The 17,471-nt window shown below is 48.2% G+C and overlaps 1 protein-coding gene across 3 annotated transcripts in view; it reads left to right on the top strand.

Moving 5' to 3' along the window:
• bmpr2b (bone morphogenetic protein receptor, type II b (serine/threonine kinase)) overlaps window positions 1–17,471 on the top strand; it is a 490,709-nt gene that overhangs the window by 406,911 nt on the left and 66,327 nt on the right. For all 3 annotated transcript variants that reach the window (XM_072483685.1, XM_072483695.1, XM_072483676.1), the window contains exon 5: window positions 10,236–10,327. In XM_072483685.1, coding sequence (XP_072339786.1) covers window positions 10,236–10,327 — 92 coding nt within the window. The remainder of the gene's footprint in view (window positions 1–10,235; window positions 10,328–17,471) is intronic.

Below are 17,471 nucleotides of genomic sequence, written 5' to 3'. Positions count from 1 at the left end.
AGAAAAGGAATAAACAGGCCACTCTCCGGATGGCAGGCTATCACTAATGGGGTACTGCAAAGAATACTGTTTGGGTCACAGCTGTTCGCAATCTATTTCAATGATTTGGGTGTGGGGACAAAATGTAAGAGTTCCAGATTTGCTGAAGACACAAGCTAGGTGGGAATGTGAGTTGTGAGGAGGATGCAAAGTGGCCTCAAGGAGATTTGATCAGGTTAGGTGAATGGACAAAAACATGGCTGATGGAATATAATTGAATAAGTGTAAAGTTATCCACTTTGGTAGAAAAAACAGAAAGACAGCATATTTCTCAAATGATGAGAGATTGGGAAGTGCTGTTGCCAAATGGACCTGGGTGTCCTTGTTCATTTCATAGAATTTATAGAATTTACAGTGCAGAAGGAGGCCATTCGGCCCATCGAGTCTGCACCGGCTCCTGGAAAGAGCACCCTACCCAAGATCCAAACCTCCACCCTATCCCCATAACCCAGTGACCCCACCCAACACTAAGGGCAATTTTGGACACTAAGGGCAATTTATCATGGCCAATCCACCTAACCCGCACATCTTTGGACTGTGGGAGGAAACCGGAGCACCCGGAGGAAACCCACGCACACACAGGGAGGATGTGCGGATTCCGCACAGACAGTGACCCAAGCCGGAATTGAACCTGGGACCCTGGAGCTGTGAAGCAATTGCGCTATCCACAATGCTACCGGGCTGCCCACTTTCATAAGTCACTAAAAGCCTGGCACAGTGGTGCAGTGGTTAGCAGAGGACCCGGGTTCAATCCCCGCCCCGGGTCACTGTCTGTGATTGTCCCTTAATTCCCGTACCAGCCTCCCCGAACAGGCGCCGGAATGTGGCGACTAGGGGCTTTTCACAGTAACTTCATTTGAAGCCTACTTGTGACAATAAGCGATTTTCATTTTTCATTTCACTTGGAAATAAAAAGAATTGGGTACTCTAAATTAAAAAAAGCCCTAAAAGCCAGCATGCAGGTTGCATGCAAGCAATTAGGAAGGCAAATGATACGTTGGCCTCCATTGCAATGGGATTTGAGTACAGCAGTAAATATGTTTTGCAGCAATTGTATCGAGCCCTGGTGAAACCGTAACTGGAATATTGTGTCTAATTTTGATCTCCTTATCTCAGGAAGGAGTCATAAAGCGCAGAAAAGGCCCTTCGGCCCATCAAGTCTGCACTGACAACTACCCCTAATCTCAAAGCTAATCCCATTTAACAGCACTTGTCCCATTTCCTTGAATTTGATGGTGTTTCAAGTGCTCATCCAAGTGCTTTTTAAAGGTTGTGAGGGTCCAGCCTCCACTACCGTCCCAGCTAGTGCACTCCAGATTCTCAACACCCTAAAACTATGTTCCCTTGTGATTGATCCCTCAACCGAGAGGGACAGTTGCTTCCTACTTAGCTTGTTCAAACCCCTCATAAGTCTTGTACACCTCAATTGTTTTTTTTAAGTGTTTTTATTGGGTTTTCACATCTTGTATCTCATAATTCATAAGTTACATATTACAAAGCCGCACAAAAAAGAAAAAATAATAAAGACAAACAGAAATCACATATATTTACAGGCAATTGTCTTCCCTCCTGTTGTGGCTGTGGCCTCTCTTTAGTCGACATACATCTGTTACAATCCCCCGTATGGCGAGAGAATAGAATAGAATAATAGCTTATTGTCACGTATACACCTCAATCATATCCTCCCTCAGCCTTTTCTGCTCTAAATAATACAATCCGAGCCTATCCAGTCTCTTCTTATAGTTCAGACGCTCCATCCCAGGCAACATCCTGGTGAATCTCCTCTGAGCCTACCCCCTCCAGTGCAATCACCTCCTTCCTATAGTGAGATGTCCAGGACTGCACATAGTACTCCAGCTGTGGTCTAACCAATGTTCTGTACAGTTCTAACATAACCTTGTTGCTCTTATATTCTGTACCACTACTGATAAAGGCAAGTGCTCCATATGCCTTCTTAGTTACATGCTGCATATCCCGAATCAACCAATGCCTTTCCAATTGGAAATTAATTCTCTCCTTCAGAATTTTCTCTAATAGTTTCCCTACCACTGACGTGAGACTCACCAGACTCTAATTTCTTGGAATATCTCTACCACCCTTTTTGAAAAATGGAACATCATTAACTGTTCTCCAGTCCTCTGGCACTCCCCCGTGGCCAGAGAGGAGTTAAACATTTGCATCAGAGCCCCTGTAATTTCCTGACTCGCTTACCACAGCAGCCTGGGATGCAATTCATCCGCACATGTGGATTTGTCTATTTTTAATCCTGGCAAAGCCTCCAATACCTCCTCACTTCCTATGTCAAACTGCTCAAGGTCCTCACAGTCCCATTTCCTGAATTCTGTACCTATGTCCTCCTCCTACTGGGTAAAGACCAATGAGAAGTATTCATTGAACACCCTAGCAATGTCCTGCAGCTTCACACACAGATTGCCCCTTGGTCTCTAATGGTCCCTACTCTTTCCCTGGTTAACCTCTTCCCCTTAATGTATATATCGTATATCTTAGGGTTCTCCCTAACCTTATTCGCAAATCTTTTTTCATGCCCCATATTTGCTCTTCTAATTGCTTTCTTAAGTACCCTCTTGAACTTCATATATTCCTCTAGGGTCACAGTTGAAATTCTCCTTTTGGACTTGCTAAAAGCATTTCTCTCCTCCTTATCCAGTCCTGGGTTGCCCTAGAGACATCCAGGGCTCTCTGAACTTAATGTTGCTACATTTCCCTCCAGGGAACATGTTGGACCTGTGCTCTCACCATCTCCTTTTTGAATGCCCTCCATTGTAGATTTTCCCACAAGAGGCTGTCCCCAGTTAACGTTAGCCGGATCCTGCATTATTTTAGTAAAATCTTCCTTGCCTGAATCCAAAACCGCCAGGTCACCTTTTTCCTTGCCACAACAAGCGAGAACCACACCATGTTGTGGTCACTATCACTAAAATGCGCTCCATCTGCCACTTTGAACACTTGTCCAGCTTGGTTCCCCAGATTCAGCACTGCTCTATCTCTTGTTGGGCCTTCTACATATTGATACAAAAAACTCCCCTGAAAACATTTCAAGGCATTTTTTCCCTCTAAACCCCTTTACAACAGTGTTTTTCAAACTTTTTTTCTCGGACCCACTCTTACCAACCGTCTGACCTGCGGGACCATGCCGGCTGACTTTCATGGCCGACGTCGGCTAACCTTAGTGACCTACACCAGCCGACCTTAACAACCTACTCCGGCCGACCTTTGCGACCGATGCTGGTTGTCCTTCACGACACACCATTAATGCTTACCTTTAATGCCATAGGTGAGCCTGCTTGGTCCTCACGATCTCACTTGCCTTGTCAATCAGTGTTACATTTCTGCTAAGGACTTCAACTGACGATTTAGGTTCTCGCTGCATCCTTTGAAAAAAATCAAGAGATTTGCCTCCAACTAACCATGCTTAGTCATCAAATACCTTTGAAGTTTTGAGGATTTAAAACTTTAATTTGCAAGTACTTCTTTGCATATATCACACATTGGCTTTGCATCCTGATTTGCATTGGCACAATTAACAAAGCTATACCTCAAGAAATCATCTTTAACTGCTTTGTTCCCGATTTCAGTTTCTTCTAAATGGGTTGTTCACCAGAGGCCCTGGAACTCTGTACAGAGCTAACACTAGTACTGCTTTGTCCTGCCGTGGAGTCTCCTGCGAAGCTCTCTCCAGCAGATTCTGTTGTGAGATCCTGGCCTGTTGTGTCTCTGGCCCTCTCTTCATTATTACAAAAAAAATCATCTTAGTTCTTCACACATCCTGTTGCTTGCTTGCTGGCAGCTGCAAGATTGAGTAATTTCTCCTCTGTCATTTTGCACCCAAAGCAGTTATTCTTTTTTTAAACTTTGAAACTTTATTTCCAATACCTGATTTTTCCAAGTTTATGACTTTTTACTACTGAAAATGAAAGCAATTTTAGTTGAGAATGCGCATCCTTACATTTACACACAAACTTTGTTTTAAATATATTCCCATTTCTTTAGAAATTTAAACAAGTATAGAAAAAAGTACAATCTTGTTTTTACTTTACAAACTATGACTTTAGACGAGATGAAGTAACTTCTCAAACACACACAATGTCACAATATTTCTTACTGCTTCCACTGCATTGACCTATCCATTCAAGTCATCTGCTCCTCCATTCTCACAAAAATCACTTACTTCCTGGTTTCTAGAGAGTGGCAACACAAAGTGATGACTGTGTAGGTTTCTTCCAGTGTTGACATGTGTCAGCTGTATTGACTGGCCTCATTTGATCGGTATATCTGACTGACAAACCTGGCCTCGCTCCCCTCTCACTGTCCAATAACTTACTGTTGTCAGATGCATCCGCCCCAGTCACAGACTGTTGACCACTTCCTGACCCGTACTTGACATCGTGGGAGTGCAAGCAGACGTTGTGCCGGCCATTGAGCAGCTTGACGACGGAGCTGCAGTTTGTATACTACCAAGTGGTGGCGGGGGACGAGCCAAGCAACAGAGCAGTCACAGCCGTCGGGTGCTTTTCCCCATGATCAGGAAAGCCACGGCCGACCACTCCGTGATCCCCCCCAACACCTGCCCGCAACCCACCCACTGGTTGCAACGCTGACTTTGAAAAACCCTGCTTTACACATTGACTATCCCTTAGTATAATTACCCACATGAAGAATGTATTTGTCCGGGGGCGGAGGATGCAATGGAGGTTCACCAAACTAATCCCTGGGATGGCGGGATTGTCATTATGAAGAGGGATTGGGGAAACTAGGCCTGTTTTTTTGAAGAATTTTAGGTGATCTCATTAAAATGTACCACATTCTTATCAGGCATGATGTGGATAGGATGTTTCCCACTGGGCGCTAGAGTCTAGAACCAGTGGACAGAGTCTCAGAATAAGGGGTAGGCCATTTAAGACTGAGATGAGGACGAATTTCTTTCCCCAGGAAGGGGTTAGTCTTTGGAATTCTCTCCCCCTGAAGAATTTTGAAGTTCAGTCATTGAGCATGCTCAAGACAGAAACAGATAGATTACCGGATACTAATGATATCAAGGGAAATAGGAAGAGTTATAAAATGGCATAGAGGTAAATGATCTGTCTGAATGATGGGCCAGGTTTGATGGGCCCTGTGGCCTACTCCTGCTCATATATCCAGTATTCCTAAAAGAAGGGATATAATGTTAAATTTTATATATCTTATGACTCCTTTCAGGGACAGAGCTGTATAACATCTACTTCCCCTCCTACACACCTGAGAATGAGTTACTCAGATGACTAGGGGGCGGAGCTCCCTCCTAATTGGAGGAGCTCCCCACAGATTATAAACCCCGACCTGGAAGAAGTCTGGGAAAGGAGACCCTGCAGGGAGTGGAGGGAGGAGAGGAGTGATTATTGTGACTAGTGTGGAATAAAGTGAGCCTGTCAGCCTGGCCACTCATGGAGTCTTTGCCTCTATCTACAACACTGGCGACGAGGATCAAATGGAGCTGCCATTAGAGGCAAGTGCTGCAACCTCGGATCATTTTTCAACCACCTCGGGAGGCCACTCTCCGACCGGCTGGCATGGCATACATAGATAAACTCGAGCCTTTTGACTCCGACTTGGACAATTGGGCCCAGTAAGCCCGAAGACTTAAAATGTTTTCTGCACAAACGTCATCACCAGTGACAAGCGACAGACCGTCACCTTTCTGACTGCCGTTGGCGGGCCGACTTATGCACTGATCAGAAACCTGACTTACCCAGAACATGCCGGATGGGTTGCAATTTGGCACGCTGATCGACCGGGTGGGTCGTACCTAAATCCACAGCCACCAATTATGGTCCGACGGCACTGGTTCCATACCACATCGCAAACACCGGTGCTGTCCACCGGGGAATACTGAGTACGTTTATGGGGACTTGCTGCCCCCTGCCGGTTTGGAGCCACCCTGGCTGAATCGCTGCGGAACCGTTTTGTTTGTGGATTTCGGGACCGAGAGACGCAGCAGAAACTGTTAATGGAGACACCCCCCCCCCCCAAACCCTTGACAAGGCCGTTGACATAGCGCTCGCTCAGGAAATCACCGACTGCGGGCTGCAGGAACTCCAGGACCGGGCAATTCTGAACATTGGGCATTGCCGAGACCACCGGCCGAAGCCTACCAGAAGTGAGGTGATGGGGACTTCCCAGGTCCAGCAACTGCCGCCGTGTCTCGGCCTGGAGCAATCGTGGAGGTTCCCCCGACTCAGTGTTTCTGGATGACAGATGCCGATATCGAGTGGGAAACCAAGGCCAGGAACGAGGTTCAGGACAATCGCATGGGGGCGCCGACCCCGGCAACAAACAATTTCACCATTTCCCCCCAAGAGGCCACGCACATTTCCTAGAGGACTTGGACACTGAGGAGCCAACCCTACCACTGCTCTGTGTGACTGGCTCCAGATCAGCACCTATCCGGGTGTTTAACGGACACCCCACTGAGATGGAACTGGACACGGGAACGGCAGTTTCGGCCATCAGTCTACGCATGTTGGTCCATGCATGAATTCCACCCAGAGAGTGGTGAAATTATAGTTTGCTGCCAAATTGTTAGTTGAAGCATTGAGTCTTGATACATTTAAGAGGAAGCTTGATTATAAATGGGAGCAGCAATGGAAGAAATGACGAGATATCCCATTGACTTCCGGTGGCGGCTATGAAGAAGTAAGTCGCACATTTGGTGGCTCCCGCTCGGGTCGGACTTTTGGACCTTTTTCCCCGATTTATTACCAGACTTGATTTGAAAAATTGATCACAGAGGCAATTGTGAACTGAATTTCCACATCGGTGCATGGAGAGGAGGACTAGAAGTGCTTGTAAAGGCAGAAACAGAAGGACAGAGAAAGCTTGGGCTGAAGCTGCACCGGGAGGAAGCATGGCGGAGGACCGGACCTCTGGCTTGTCGACCCAGCAGTCAACGGAGCAGTTGATGCAAGTTATCCAGGAGGGCTTCGCCAAGCAGAAGCAGGACTGCTTGGATCCGATTAAAGAGGCAATTTCGCAGCTGGAACTTAGATTGGATGCCCAAGATCGGGCCATTCAGAAAGTAGAGAAGGCCCTGGCTGACCAGGAGGAACATCAAAACAGCGGTGGAGTTGGAGGTGGAGATGCTAAGAGACCAGCAGAAAAGGCTCCTGGAGAAGGTGGAGGACCTAGAGAATTGTCGGGCTGCCGGAGAGCTCAAAAACGGGCAGGGTGCCGGCAATGGCTAAGGAGCTAAAAGGGTTCATGGAGCAGATGGGGGCGGGGGCCCCAAGAGTGAAGGAGTTCTCCTTCTACTTACACGTGCATAAGGTGTACTCCTGGATTGATTGATTTCTTCATTCTGAGCAGGGCTCTACTGACTGGGATGGTGGACACTGGGTACTCGGCGATCACAATCTCAGACCATGCACCGCACTGGGTTGACCTACGGGTTAGTAAAGACCGTAATCAGCGCCTGCACTGGAGGTTAGACGTGGGGCTTTTAGTGGACGAGGCGGTGTGCGGGCGGTTGAGGAAATGTGTTCAGAATTACCTGGAGGTCAATGACACGGGGGAAATTCCGGCAATGATGGTCTGGGAGGCATTGAAGGTGGTGGTTAGTGGGGAGCTGAACCCGATACGGGCCCACAGGGAGAAGGTAGACAGGACAGAGACGGTCCGACTGGTAAAGGAGATACTACAAGTCGACAGGAGGTATGCGGAGACCCCAGAGGCAGGGCTTCTCAGGGAACGGCGGAGGCTACAGGTGGAGTTCGGTTTGTTAACCATAGGGAGGGCGGTGGAGCAGCTGAGAAAGGCGAGGGGGGTGATCTACGAACATGGAGAGAAGGCCAGCAGAATGCTTGCACAGCAGCTTAGAAAGAGGGAGGCAGCCAGGGAGATAGAGAAAGTAAAGGATGGAGACGGGAACCTGGTGGGAGATTCAGCAGGGGTGAATAAGGCATTTAAGGAGTTTTATAATAAGCTGTATGGGTCGGAACCCCCACCGGGGCCAGAGGGGATGAGGCACTTCCTAGGGGGGCTGGTAGAAGGGCTGGGGGCCCCGATCGGGATCGAAGAGCTAGCGGAGGGTCTGAAGGCCATGCAGTCGGGTAAAGCCCCAGGGCCCGACGGGTACCCGGTGGAATTCTATAAAAAGTTCACTGGGATATTGGGACCGCTGTTGATGAGGACATTCAATGAGGCAAGGGAGAGAGGGGTGCATCCTCCGACGATGTCACAGGCCACGATCTCGCTGATTCTGAAGCGGGATAAGGATCCGGAGCTGTGTGGTTCCTACAGGCCGATATCCCTATTGAATGTGGACGCCAAACTGCTGGCCAAAATTTTGTCCTCTAGGATTGAAGACTGTGTTCCGGACGTGATTGGGGAGGTCCAGACGGGGTTCGTTAAGGGAAGGCAGTTGGTGTCCAATGTAAGAAGATTACTAAATGCGATCATGATGCCCCCAGAAGGTAGGGAGGTGGAGGTAGTGGTCGCAATGGACGCAGAGAAGACTTTTGATCGAGTAGAATGGGAATGTCTGTGGGAGGTACTGGGATGGTATGGATTTGGACGGGGCTTTACTGACTGGGTTAGGTTGCTGTATCCGGCTCCTGTGGTGAGTGTACGGATGAATAGGACGACACCAGACTATTTCAGGCTACATCGGGGGACGAGACAAGGGTGCCCCCTCTCCCCACTGTTTGCGCTAGTTATCGAGCCACTGGCAATTGCGCTGAGAACCGCAAGGGGCTGGTCCGGGGGGGGTTGGAACACAGAGTCTCACTTTATGCAGACGACCTGCTCCTGTATGTATCGGACCCAGTGGAGGGGATGGAAGAAATCATGAGAATTCTGGGGGAATTTGGCCGGTTTTCAGGGTACAAACTAAATATGGGGAAAAGCGAGATGTTCGTGATCCAGGCAAGGGGACAGGAGAGGCGACTGGGGGAACTGCCGTTTAGAGTGGTAGGGGGAAGTTTTAGGTAGCTAGGCATCCAAGTGGCATGAGAATGGGAACGGCTACACAAACTTAATCTGGCCTGGCTGGTGGACCAAATGAAGGACGATTTTCTGAGGTGGGATGCGCTCCCGTTGTCACCAGCTGGGAAGATGACGTTCCTTCCGAGATTCCTGTTTGTGTTCCAATGTCTCCCCATCTTTAATCCGCGGACCTTTTTTAAACGGGTTAACAAAGTTATCACTGGCTTTGTATGGGCGGGCAAGACCCCCGCGAGTAAAAAAGATGATTGAATGGAGTCGGGGAGAGGGCGGGCTGGCGCTGCCAAACTTCAGTAACTATTATTGGGCGGCGAATATAGCCATGATCAGGAAGTGGGTGATGGGGGTGGGGTCGGCATGGGAACATATGAGGCGGTTTCATGTCAGGGCACCAGCTTGGGGGCGTAGATAACGGCGCCTGTGCCGTTCCCATCGGCACGGTACTCCACCAGCCCCATGATGGTGGCGGCCCTGATAGTCTGGGGGCAATGGAGGAAGCATGTGGGAGCAGAGGGAGCATCGGTCTGGTCCCCAATCTGCAATAACCACCGATTTGCCCCGGGAAGGGTGGACGGGGGATTTCTGAGATGGCAGAGGGCAGGAATCGAGAGAATGGGGGATATGTTCATAGACGGGAGCTTTCCTAGCTTGAGGGAGCTGGAGGAGAAATTTGGATTGACGAGGGGAAACAAATTTAGGTACCTGCAGGTGCGGGACTGCTGGGGGGCCAGCGATCCATGTCCATATGTTCTGGGCATGCCTGAAGCTTAGGGGATTCTGGCTTGGAGGGACTCAAAGTCCCAGAAGTCGGAGACCTGGCTATCGGACATGGCTGGCTTTCACTGTTTGGAGAAAATCAAGTTCGCCTTGAGAGGGTCACTGTTAGGGTTCGTCCGGAGGTGGCAACCGTTCGTCGACTTCTTCGCAGAAAATTAATCGTCAGCAGAAGGGGGGATGGGTTTAGTTTAGTTTGGAGTAGGGGGTTAACAAAGGTGAGACCTGTAAAGGTGGAAGCAGGCTTTTTGCACTATGTTTATAGACTTATGTATATTGTTTAATTTGTTGTTGTTGTAAAATCAGAAATACCTCAATAAAATGTTTATTAAAAAAAAAATGTGCAGCATTTATTTTGCAAACGACATTAATGCAGAAGCTGTTAAGTTGATTTGTTCGTCATTTTTTGTTTGCGATTCTTTCATCAGGAGACAGGAAGCATGGACTTCACAGTATGAACATGATGGAGGCTGCACCCTCTGAACCTTCCCTGGACTTGGACAGCCTCAAGTTGCTTGAGGTAGGCAAACTACCTTCTATATGTCTTCAAGACGCAGCTGTCCTATGTGGATTTAAATCAATTGTGCTGTGAAACTCCCAGAGTTGATTCGAGCTTCCTGCGTAGGTACCTGATTGCTGTAGTTGGTGGCATGACAACTAGCTGCTGTACCCCCGGTTTGGGAAGGGAAGTGTAGCTACTAAATAGCATGGGAAAACAGGGGATGAATGGATTAGACTTGGCCATGACTCAAATATTCTGACAATATTTCCTTGAATGGTCAGCCAGGTTTTGAATATGCAAGGAAGCTCATCTCAATGTTTAAATCTCTTGCTACTTGCAGAACAATGTACTAACTCACTTCCTTTAGGGACAGTGTACCAATTGTCTTCCAATTAGCTGAGCCCAGAAAGCTAGGGAGAAAATTGAATGCATGATCCTTAGCTATTTGTGTATACTCTTGGTTCTGCACTGATCATTGATCACCCTGATATCTGTCCAGTCCAGTGCTTGGGCATCTAAGTGAGAAAATGATAGCGATCCTTCTAAGCCCCTGGAATAAGCAGGGTTGACTTATCAACAATCAATATGTCCATGGATATTGTGGACCTGCCTCGCTCATCTGGATCACAGAGTTTATTTGATGCTAATCTTCCATTGGTGTGACACCTTGGAGAAGTTCAACCAGAAAGAGATTTTACTTGTTGTTTAGGCTCACATGTAAAAATGCCATTCAGAATCAGAGAATCTTACACACAGGAGACCATTTGGCCCATCATGCTCTTTCAAAGAGCTAGCCAATTATTCCCATTCCCCACTCCTTAGAACATAGAACATAGAACAATACAGCGCAGTACAGGCCCTTCGGCCCACGATGTTGCACCGAAACAAAAGCCATCTAACCTACACTATGCCATTATCATCCATATGTTTATCCAATAAACTTTTAAATGCCCTCAATGTTGGCGAGTTCACTACTGTAGCAGGTAGGGCATTCTCACTACTCTTTGCGTAAAGAACCTACCTCTGACCTCTGTCCTATATCTATTACCCCTCAGTTTAAAGTTATGTCCCCTCGTGCCAGCCATTTCCATCCGCGGGAGAAGGCTCTCACTGTCCACCCTATCCAACCCCCTGATCATTTTGTATGCCTCTATTAAGTCTCCTCTTAACCTTCTTCTCTCCAACAAAAACAACCTCAAGTCCATCAGCCTTTCCTCATAAGATTTTCCCTCCATACCAGGCAACATCCTGGTAAATCTCCTCTGCACCCGCTCCAAATCCTCCACGTCCTTCCTATAATGCGGTGACCAGAACTGTACGCAATACTCCAAATGCGGCCGTACCAGAGTTCTGTACAGCTGCAACATGACCTCCCGACTCCGGAACTCAATCCCTCTACCAATAAAGGCCAACACTCCATAGGCCTTCTTCACAACCCTATCAACCTGGGTGGCAACTTTCAGGGATCTATGTACATGGACACCTAGATCCCTCTGCTCATCCACACTTTCAAGAACTTTACCATTAGCCAAATATTCCGCATTCCTGTTATTCCTTCCAAAGTGAATCACCTCACACTTCTCTACATTAAACTCCATTTGCCACCTCTCAGCCCAGCTCTGCAGCTTATCTATATCCCTCTGTAACCTGCTACATCCTTCCACACTATCGACAACACCACCGACTTTAGTATCGTCTGCAAATTTACTCACCCACCCTTCTGCGCCTTCCTCTAGGTCATTGATAAAAATGACAAACAGCAACGGCCCCAGAACAGATCCTTGTGGTACTCCACTTGTGATTGTACTCCATTCTGAACATTTCCCATCAACCACCACCCTCTGTCTTCTTTCAGCTAGCCAATTTCTGATCCACATCTCTAAATCACCCTCAATCCCCAGCCTCCGTATTTTCTGCAATAGCCTACCGTGGGGAACCTTATCAAACGCTTTGCTGAAATCCATATACACCACATCAACTGCTCTACCCTCATCTACCTGTTCAGTCACCTTCTCAAAGAACTCAATAAGGTTTGTGAGGCATGACCTACCCTTCACAAAGCCATGCTGACTATCCCTGATCATATTATTCCTATCTAGATGATTATAAATCTTGTCTCTTATAATCCCCTCCAAGACTTTACCCACTACAGACGTGAGGCTCACCGGTCTATAGTTGCCGGGGTTGTCTCTGCTCCCCTTTTTGAACAAAGGGACCACATTTGCTGTCCTCCAGTCCTCTGGCACTATTCCTGTAGCCAATGATGACATAAAAATCAAAGCCAAAGGTCCAGCAATCTCTTCCCTGGCCTCCCAGAGAATCCTAGGATAAATCCCATCAGGTCCCGGGGACTTATCTATTTTAAGCCTGTCCAGAATTGCCAACACCTCTTCCCTACGTACCTCAATGCCATCTATTCTATTAGCCTGGGGCTCAGCATTCTCCTCCACAACATTATCTTTTTCCTGAGTGAATACTGACGAAAAATATTCATTTAGTATCTCGCCTATCTCTTCAGACTCCACACACAATTTCCCATCCCTGTCCTTGACTGGTCCTACTCTTTCCCTAGTCATTCGCTTATTCCTGACATACCTATAGAAAGCTTTTGGGTTTTCCTTGATCCTTCCTGCCAAACACTTCTCATGTCCCCTCCTTGCTCGTCTTAGCTCTCTCTTTAGATCCTTCCTCGCTACCTTGTAACTATCCATCGCCCCAACTGAAACTTCACACCTCATCTTCACATAGGCCTCCTTCTTCCTCTTAACAAGAGATTCCACTTCCTTGGTAAACCATGGTTCCCTCGCTCGACGCCTTCCTCCCTGCCTGACCGGTACATACTTATCAAGAACACGCAGTAGCTGATCCTTGAACAAGCCCCACTTATCCAGTGTGCCCAACACTTGCAGCCTACTTCTCCACCTTATCCCCCCCAAGTCACGTCTAATGGCATCATAATTGCCCTTCCCCCAGCTATAACTCTTGCCCTGCGGTGTATACTTATCCCTTTCCATCATTAACGTAAACGTCACCGAATTGTGGTCACTGTCCCCAAAGTGCTCTCCTACCTCCAAATCCAACACCTGGCCTGGTTCATTACCCAAAACCAAATCCAATGTGGCCTCGCCTCTTGTTGGCCTGTCAACATATTGTTTCAGGAAACCCTCCTGCACACACTGTACAAAAAACGACCCATCTATTGTACTCTAACTATATCTTTTCCAGTCAATATTTGGAAAGTTAAAGTCTCCCATAATAACTACTCTGTTACTTTCGCTCTTATCCAGAATCATCTTCGCCATCCTTTCCTCTACATCCCTAGAACTATTAGGAGGCCTATAAAAAACTCCCAACAGGGTGACCTCTCCTTTCCTGTTTCTAACTTCAGCCCATACTACCTCGGAAGAAGAGTCCCCATCTAGCATCCTCTCCGCCACCGTAATACTGCTCTTGACTAGCAGCGCCACACCTCCCCCTCTTTTGCCTCCTTCTCTGAGCTTACTAAAACACCTAAACCCCGGAAACTGCAACATCCATTCCTGTCCCTGCTCTATCCATGTCTCCGAAATGGCCACAACATCGAAGTCCCAGGTACCAACCCATGCTGCCAGTTCCCCTACCTTGTTTCGTATACTCCTGGCATTGAAGTAGACACACTTCAAACCACCTACCTGAACACTGGCCCCCTCCTGCGACGTCAAATCTGTGCTCCTGACCTCTATACTCTCATTCTCCCTTACCCTAAAACTACAATCCAGGTTCCCATGCCCCTGCTGCATTAGTTTAAACCCCCCCAAAGAGCACTAACAAATCTCCCCCCCAGGATATTTGTGCCCCTCAGGTTCAGATGTAGACCATCCTGTCTGTAGAGGTCCCACCTTCCCCAGAAAGAGCCCCAGTTATCTAGAAATCTGAATCCCTCCCGCCTGCACCATCCCTGTAGCCCCGTGTTTAAATGCTCTCTCTCGCTATTCCTCATCTCACTATCACGTGGCACGGGCAACAACCCAGAGATAACAACTCTGTTTGTTCTAGTTCTGAGCTTCCATCCTAGCTCCCTGAAAGCCTGCATGACATCCTTGTCCCCTTTCCTACCTATGTCGTTAGTGCCAATGTGGACCACGACTTGGGGCTGCTCCCCCTCCCCCTAAGGACCCGGAAAACACGATCCGAGACATCACGTACCCTTGCACCTGGGAGGCAACATACCAAACGTGAGTCTCTCACGCTCCCACAAAATCTCCTATCTGTGCCCCTGACTATAGAGTCCCCAATTACTAATGCTCTGCTCCTCTCCCCCCTTCCCTTCTGAGCAACAGGGACAGACTCCGTGCCAGAGGCCCGTACCCCATGGCTTACCCCTGGTAAGTCCCCCCCCCACAAGTATCCAAAGCGGTATACTTGTTTCTCAGGGGAACGACCGCAGGGGATCCCTGCACTGACTGCTTTTTCCCAGTCCCTCTTACAGTTACCCACCTATCTCCAATCTTTGGTGTAACTAATTCCCTGAAGCTGATATCTATGACCCCTTCTGCCTCCCGAATGATCCGAAGTTCTTCCAACTCCAGCTCCAGTTCCCTAACTCGGTCTTGGAGGAGCTGGAGATGGCAGCACTTCCTGCAGGTAAAATCAGCAGGGACACTAACTGCATCCCTCACCTCAAACATTCTGCAGGAGGAACATTGCACTCCCTTCCCTGCCATTCCTCTAACTTTCTACCAAGATCTGGCTAACAACTAAATTACATTTTTTATAAAAAATAATAATATAATAAAATATGGTACTTACCTCAGACCAATGGGTTTTATTATTAGGTTAGAGGAGGAGGGCGGGTGGGAGACACTACACGTGCAGTGTCTCGGGTTTCCTCTCCACCAGAATTTATTGGTGAGGGTCTTCCCAGACGTCCGCGGGTCGACTTCCTGTTCCCGCCTAAAACACTAATTAAAAAAAAAAAAAATTCTCAGCTCCTGCTGAAATTGACTAACCAGCCAGCTCCACTCCCGCTGAAATCGACTGGCCTGCCCCTGCAAAGACAAGTGGACAGGACAAGGACAGACTTACCTCCCAGCAGCCACTTCCGCACTGCTCCCGCTGAAACTGACTCACCAGCTGTTCTCCCGCCGAAATCGACTGGCCTGCCCCTGCAAAGACAAGTGCTTTTAAAGGACAGACTTACCTCCCAGCAACCACTTCCGCACTGCTCCCGCTGAAACTGACTCACCAGCTGTTCTCCCGCCGAAATCGACTGGCCTGCCCCTGCAAAGACAAGTGCTTTTAAAGGACAGACTTACCTCCCAGCAGCCACTTCCGCACTGCTCCCGCTGAAACTGACTCACCAGCTGTTCTCCCGCCGAAATCCTTCTTTACATCCATGCAATTTTTTTCTTTTTAAGTATTTGGCCAATTTCCTTTTTTGAAAGTGTGCCCAGTACCCTTTCAGGCATTAGGCTCGATGCTCCCAAAATATTTCTAAGTTAATTTGTGGCAGGTTTTTCAGGGAGTTTCCCCTGGCGAGTTCCCGAACCGCTATTCAATGACTCTTAGTCACTGTTTTGGGCCCTGGGGAGTTTCTCTTAGCCCACACTTAGAATTTATTTTAGCACTGGGAGCTGAACTCAGATAGTGCTGTCATTTTGAAAGTGTGCCCCGATCTCTAGGTGAGCTTACCCCCCCACCCCCAATCCATGGGCAACGTCACCCCCACACACGTGGGCATTATCCCACATCCCCCAAGTGAGAACAGGCCGCTATGGGGTCCCTGGGGATCCCCCATCCTCAGGCTCCCCCAAGCCCCCTTACAGCACCCCCTCTCTTCTACGACCCCCATCACCCCACCCCCCCTCAACCTCCAGGAAGCCCCTACTTATCTGCCCCGCACTCCCCCACCCTTCAAGCCCCCCCCCACCCTCATTTCATGGGCATGGCCCCCCTCGTCCCCGGCCCTTGACAGTGCCACTCTGGCACCTTTGCACTGGCACCCAGACAGTGCTCATTCTGGCTTGGCAGTACCACCCGGGCACCTTGGCAGTGCCAGGGTGTCAGTACAAAGGTGCCAGCTGGGCAGTGCCAAGGTGCCCGCAATCCAGGGGGAGGGCCAGGGAGTCACAGAGTCTGTCAGGTGGCTCGCTGGAGGCCTTTCCCAGCATTCTCCGGCCGCGTTGCGCTCAAGCAAGAGCCCAATGCAGCCAGAGATTTGCGTCCTTTGTATTCCAGATCAGAATATCTGGCTATGTAAAGTAAAAAAAAAACCTTGTTTCCCCTGTGGTTCTTTTGCTAATTACTTTCAATTTGTGACATCTCGAAACCTACTCTTCTACCACTGGAAATAGTTGCTCCCTGTGACTGAGGTACCAGAGGGTGGACACTTGCAAGGGTAATTAGGGATGAGCTACAAATGTTGGCCTTGCTAGAGATGCTCAAATCTTATGAAAGAATAAGAAAAAACACACCCCACGTAACTAAATTAGTCAGTATCTTCAGGATATGAAGTGAGAGGAAAAGATTGAAGAGAAAAGTATGCTGTTGATCATGAACTGGGAGAGTCAATGTACTAATTGGATAGATTCCTGTGGGAGAGTGAATGTACCTAAGAGGTGATCTTCAATGGGAGAATCACTACAGTAAAACAATATGGTTTAATAATGTAAAATTTGGAGTGTTAAGAGTGATGGGCTTTGATGAAAGAGGTAAAATAATTGAGGGATGTATATAGTTGGGTAGAGTTAATGTCGCTGGATAGACCTCAGCGGGAGAGAGGAAGAAGAATTAGCGATATAGGGCAGAATTTTTTAATTTCGGCACAGAGTGCTGGCTGAGGCAGGAAAACCGGCCTGCAGCTCGTTGGTTCAGTTGTACAACCGGCTTTTCTCGCCACATTGTGCAGCAGTCTGTGCAGGAAAAAAATGTGGAGGCGTGGTCCACACTGTCAGGTTGGTGGGGTGGGGCTGGAAAACGCAGGCAACACTGGGAATCCCGAAAAAGGGTGCACCAATTTCCGATTTAAAAAATAAAACTGGCTTCCGGTGGTGGCAAAGGAGTAAGTGGTCGCACATTTGGTGGCTCCCTCTCAAGGTGGAATTGCTTGGTCCTTTTTCACCCGATTTAAGGGGTGTTTGCTGGTATGAGGTGCATGAGCACTGAGAAATAGAAGTGCTCCGTC

Source organism: Scyliorhinus torazame, chromosome 2 (genome assembly GCF_047496885.1).
Source record: "Scyliorhinus torazame isolate Kashiwa2021f chromosome 2, sScyTor2.1, whole genome shotgun sequence".
Lineage (NCBI taxonomy): Eukaryota > Metazoa > Chordata > Chondrichthyes > Carcharhiniformes > Scyliorhinidae > Scyliorhinus > Scyliorhinus torazame.
The sequence above is the reverse complement of the archived record's forward strand: the minus strand, read 5'-3'. Positions and strand labels throughout refer to the sequence as shown.